General features: G+C 41.2%; 1 protein-coding gene across 9 annotated transcripts in view; it reads right to left on the bottom strand.

Moving 5' to 3' along the window:
* Window positions 1–4,550: 4,550 nt before the first annotated feature.
* The window catches only part of CADPS2 (calcium dependent secretion activator 2), a 919,737-nt gene continuing 918,096 nt past the window's right edge, over window positions 4,551–6,191 (bottom strand). For all 9 annotated transcript variants that reach the window (XM_063927189.1, XM_063927182.1, XM_063927183.1 and 6 more), the window contains one exon: window positions 4,551–5,285. In XM_063927189.1, the coding sequence (XP_063783259.1) occupies window positions 5,115–5,285 (171 nt within the window). In that variant the 3' untranslated portion in view covers window positions 4,551–5,114. The remainder of the gene's footprint in view (window positions 5,286–6,191) is intronic.

Genomic DNA, 6,191 nt, shown 5'->3' with positions numbered 1-6,191 from the left:
CGGCTGCCCGAGGGGTCTCGGCATTACAACACTGCCGAGCAGTTACGTGGTCAGGGGAGAACACGTTTGTAAAATTCTACAAATTTGATACCCTGGCTAGGGAGGACCTGGAGTTCTCTCATTCGGTGCTGCAGAGTCATCCGCACTCTCCCGCCCGTTTGGGAGCTTTGGTATAATCCCCATGGTCCTGACGGAGTCCCCAGCATCCACTTAGGACGTCAGAGAAAATAAGAATTTACTTACCGATAATTCTATTTCTCGTAGTCCGTAGTGGATGCTGGGCGCCCATCCCAAGTGAGGATTGTCTGCAATACTTGTACAAAGTTATTGTTACAAAAATCGGGTTATTATTGTTGGAAGCCATCTTTTCAGAGGCTCCTCTGTTATGTTATCATGCTGTTAACTGGGTTCAGATCACAGGTTGTACAGTGTGATTGGTGTGGCTGGTATGAGTCTTACCCGGGATTCAAAATCCTTCCTTATTGTGTACGCTCGTCCGGGCACAGTATCCTAACTGAGGCTTGGAGGAGGGTCATAGGGGGAGGAGCCAGTGCACACCACCTAGTGGTCAAACTTTTAATTTTGTGCCCTGTCTCCTGCGGAGCCGCTATTCCCCATGGTCCTGACGGAGTCCCCAGCATCCACTACGGACTACGAGAAATAGAATTATCGGTAAGTAAATTCTTATTTTTCCAGGTCTCCTCACAGAGTCCACCTGTGGATCTTTTAAAATGTCACTGTTAGTAATAACTGCACATGTGCACCTGCCAGGTGAGCTGGAAAACGTGAACTGTTGGTAGCTCTCGAGGACGAGGGTTGGCTACCACTGGTCTAGTGTATACCCAGTTTAGGCTCTCTACCTCCCTCTCTTATTGTACTGTTTCTCTCCCTTCACTCACCTGGCTCTTCCCTTACCCATCTTTGGTCCTCTTTCTCTCTGTTTTTCTTTTGTCACTCTTCCACTCCCCTCCACTTCTCTTATAAATGAAAGTGCACGCTCATGTAATGCTCTCCAGCACCAATGAGATCCAAGAACAGCACTCTGGATGCTGAAGACCAGGGATCTGAGAACATTATATGAGCATGCAGCCCTAAGTTATACACCTTCTCTGCTGAAATACAGCCACAGCTCTTCTGAGGGAACAGCTTTATAGAAAGGTTGTGTGAGAGTCAGGATGTCGGTGTGGAGAGGGAGGGGCCTCCCTACAGCTCTCTAGTGTGGCTGTGCTAGACTGACACCATAGGAAATTACTCAATTTAAAAATACATTAATGTAGGGGTTAAAGTGGGGGGTGGGACGGGGTGGAACAGAGTTCCATCACCTGTTGTGGAAGTTGGAACTGGTTCCACCTCCTCCATGTTCCTGCACAGTAATTTCAACATAAAAGCCTGCAGCACCACCTATGTCAATAGATGATGCAGGCGGCGCAAGCATCACTGATGAGCTGCAGCCTCCTCCCCCTTCCTTAGGTCCCGGTGGCTCCATGGTCGTCCTCCACCTGTGGCCCATCCCTCCTGGTACTCACACACGCTGGGTATGTCAGATGGCATTTGTCCCCTTCTTATAGTGGCTTCCTTATCTAGCACTGAATATGTGATGTCATGCAGTCAACTGGCACTGAAGTGAAGCGCCACAAAGAGGAGCAGGCTCTGTACAAGCTGATGACAAAGGTGAGGGGTCTAGAGGGATACAGAGAGGCGGTGAATCTCCTGGAAGGACACAGCATGGAGCTGCTGGAGGGACACAGGCAGTGAGCTGCTGGAGTGACAGAGGCAGAGATGTGTATAAGGGGCACTACTGTGGGCATTATGTGTAAATTAGGCACCACTACTGTGGGCATTATGTGTAAGGGGCATTACTGTGGGAATTGTGTAAAAGGGTAACTAATGTGGGCATTGTGTATAAGGGGCACTACTGTGTGGCATAACTTGTATAAGGAGTACCACTGTGTGAATGTGTGAATAAGGGTCACTACTGAGTGACATAACATGAATTGGGTGCACTGAGTGATATCTGTGCTACTGTGTGGCGTAATTTGAATTGGGGGTGTCCATGTCGCTTCCTTTTGAGACCACTGTCCTTTAATAAAGTATGGGAGGTAGGGCACAAAGTTATAGTGTCCAGGTGAGTGCTGAAAACCATTTCACTGGCCCTGCCTTATGGGATGGGGAGTAGGTGGTGGAGGAAATGAGTTTTACCACATTTCCAGGATCACTTTAAGCCCTGCATAAAGGTATTTAGAAAAACATTAACCCAAAGTAGGTGCCATTATAATATAGTGTAGGACCATCAGAGCAGAGACTCCTTGCCATGTCTGGTAGCTTACCATATGTTTGCAAATGTATGTAACACAGATTTCTACATTACTATTAAAATGTAGAATGTATGTCTCTTTTGCTGATCCACTATGGTGTGCTGGGGGAATTTGTTTTTTTTCTAATGTAAATTAATCCCTTCCTAACATGCACCTGGGCAACTACATTCTGTGAATCATATAGTTCATATAAATGTAGCTAATACATTTATTTTAACGTATATGCACTCTGCTTGAAAAATGGGGGAGGGTTAAGAGATCTGAGTGGAGGTATTCAAAACCATATAGAGGTAGTAATAGATATACGAGAATGGGTTGTTTATGCAACGGGGTGGTTGATTTCCACTTGGGGGATGAAAGATTTATGTTACTACTTTCATTTTTGTTATTGTGTGTGTGTGGGGGGTGGAGGGTAGGGGAGACTTCAGTGGGGACCAACAGACACTAAGATGGTGGGGCCAAAAACACTGGGGGATCAATTACTGTTGGGGTGGGGGATTAAGGGGGATCTATTGTTACTTTGGGGGGGGGGGGATCTGGGTTAATGTGTCAATAAGGACCTATGGTCATTGGACGGGAGGTTTCATAAAAAATTCAATATATTATTTTTTTTTAAAGATAATATTTTACTTACATTTCTAGAAATGACAATTACTTATGTAATTTAAAAATATAATAATTAGTTAAGTGTTTAAACATTCTATTTGCCTAATTTCCTACTTTTTGCATTAGAAACAGCTCTACTTCCACAGTACTCTGTTCCGGTTTTTCATTTGAAGCGTAAACCATGAACTGTCAGAGAAATGGTCAGAACGCGAGCATCTTGCAGCCACCAGCCAGCACAATTTACCTTGCAATAGATGTGTGCAGTGCATTGTTGCCATTTGTTCTTTTCAGATGTGTGCAGCCAAACATTGCGACCTAGAGAACTGAATTACTTCCTTTGAGTTTGTGGTCTGGCTGTAGCTGCAGACAGTGCAAACAACTATAACATCACTCCAAAGTCCATCCTACTGCAGTGTTACTTTTATAACTTAATTTAACTTTTCCATTTTCTACTGTACCTAACATTCTGCAGAGTTCAGCTTCAATAGTTTCTTGACTTAACCAAGAGAGTGGACACATTAAGGCTCTCTTATAACCTCTGTGTGTTTAAATCTTATTTATGGGTTTCCCTTTATAGTGAGTGTGTTATAGGGGAACAACATGCACCCCATTAAAATAAGAGGTCAAGATGGGATCCACCACCTCCAAAGATGTACAAATATCAAATCCTTTTTAAACTGCTTTATTGCCACACAGGGAACAACCTAAAATATTAATTTGCCTTTAAATTGCATTTAATTAATTAGCTAATAAAACCACTCTATTGCAAGTGGTTACATTACATAATTATTAATTCACCTGATTTTCATTTGGCAACTTATACTCTGTAGATTGTAAATTTTACAGTGCCACCATTTTTACATTTAAATTCCATGTTGGTGGCATAAAATCTGTTGGACTAAAGCAAATTCCCCCCCCAAAAAAACAGGGCCATTGAGACAGCCGTGGGGTCTTGGTACTGTAGGGGGTGTGGCCAAATCCAGCTGTGGAAATGGAAATACTTTGCAATTGTCCCCTACAACAGCTGTCGGGACATGGGTAACCCAGTTCACCTTCTCTCAGCGCCCCATTATACAAATCATTTCTACTGCAAGATGCACATTTTAGTACTTTGATAAATGAACACTGCTGTAGAACCTGCACACCACACATTTACTATAGGAACTTCAAAAGAGAATTTATTCAACCTGATCTTCTTGTGTTAACCCATTATAAGCATTGGCAAACATTAGAATCCTTGTGTGTAGGTTAGGAAGTGATTTTATTTTTTCTCAGAGTTAAAGGGGCAAACAACCTGATATAATAATAGACTACAGCCAGTGGATTTAACTGGGAAAGTACGAAATCTAAAAGTTGATTTTTGAAGGAGATTTTCTTCTTTCCCTTTAGTCCTGTCATTCATCTCTATGGGGGAGATGTACTAAGCCTTGGGGAGTGATAGAGCAGAGATAGAGATAAAGTACCAGCCAATCAGATCAAATGTCAGGAGCTGATAGGTTAATACTTGATCTCTCTCCATGGCTTAGTAATCTGCCCCTATATATCTCTCACATGTAGATTGGATCTTTGATGAAATTCATCTATTACAAACACGAATAATGGGTGTACAGAAGGAGGGGCTACAGTGTAAACATCTTATCAAACTTTATTAAACATTTTAAAACAACAAACTGATTAGAACCAATAGGTACATGAAACCGTATGTGCTTATTTCCATCAATATCTATGCAGGTCTTACAAAGACAGTAAAAACACTAATGAAATGTTTTACACGATCTGAAAAGAAGAACGAGGTACTTGTAGAGGAAAGAGCAAGGATACAAACTTGTCTCTACTCACCCCCAAGAATGGCGGAAACTTAATGCAGGGCAATGCAGTAATGGACACTCCAATGTAGGTATAATAGGCTAATAGCATATTAATGTTTCAAGAGGCACATTGTCTATGAAAGGCATATAAAAGAAAATAATCTGTATGGCACAAACCCTGCTTCATAACAAGACCCATTGTATGCTTTCATATATTTAACTAATATTATTTGAGTAATTCCTTGGCCGATAAGTTATCATTTGAAATGGAATATATGTATAAACAGGCTTCTTAATGAGCAAACTATTGGATCCCTAGCCAAATACCTATACACAGGACAAGTAAAGTAAATGGACCAGGATGAAACATGTAAATATTGAACTGTCACTCTTCTTCATCATCGCTGTCCTTCATAGAAATCCCCTGGAGACCTCCCCTATCAGACACAGCGACTGTCGCCTCTTCCATCGTTAAACGGTTGTGAATTGTCTCATATGTCTTATTATTTAAGGTACCATCCAGCACTCCCTGCAGCCTGAAGTCTCTGTAGGTTTTCTGCAAGAAATAAATCCAGAAAACAAATATGACACATTTTGTATACTTTGCTTCACATGTCACTGCAGCTTGCATCAGTTTACTAGCTAGATTGTAAATGTCCAATGTAATATTGATGTTAAGCAAACCTGTAACATGTCACATATCATTCCAATTTAGCAGTAGTATACTTTACACTTATAAGACATTTATATTTGGATGTGGTAAACTAACCTTTTTGGAGGAAAAAAGAAGTGAAATAAATTATAAATATATGGGGTGAGATGTATTAAAGTGATTTTGTTGTAAAATCCCAGGAAACTTCAATTCTTTAGGTTTTACACATCACCTTAGAAACACTCATACAGTGCATCCGTAAAGTATTCACAGCGGTTCACTTTTTCCACATTTTGTTATATTACAGCCTTATTCCAAAATGGAATAAATACATTTTTTCCCTTAAAATTCTACACACAATAGCCCATAATGACAACATGAAAAAGTGTTTTTTTTTTAGATTTTTGCTAGTTTATTAAAAATAAAAAAACTAAGAAATCACATGTACATAAATATTCACAGCCTTTGCCATGAAGCTCAAAATTGAGCTCAGGTGCATCCTGTTTCCACTGATCATCCTTGAAATGTTCTACAGCTTAATTGGAGTCCACCTGTGGTAAATTCAGTTGATTGGACATGATTTGGAAAGGTACCCACCTGTCTATATAATGTTCCACACTTGACAGTGCATGTCTGAGCACAAACCAAGCATGAAGTCAAAGGAATTGTCTGTAGACCTCCGAGACAGGATTGTCTCGAGGCACAAATCTGGGGAAGGGTACAGAAAAATATCTGCTGCTTTGAAGGTCCCAATGAGCACAGTGGCCTCCATCATTTGTAAATGGAAGAAGTTCGGAACCACCAGGACTC

The sequence above is a fragment of the Pseudophryne corroboree genome, chromosome 6, assembly GCF_028390025.1.
Source record: "Pseudophryne corroboree isolate aPseCor3 chromosome 6, aPseCor3.hap2, whole genome shotgun sequence".
Classification (NCBI taxonomy): domain Eukaryota; kingdom Metazoa; phylum Chordata; class Amphibia; order Anura; family Myobatrachidae; genus Pseudophryne; species Pseudophryne corroboree.
This window is presented reverse-complemented; position numbering and strand designations above follow the sequence as displayed.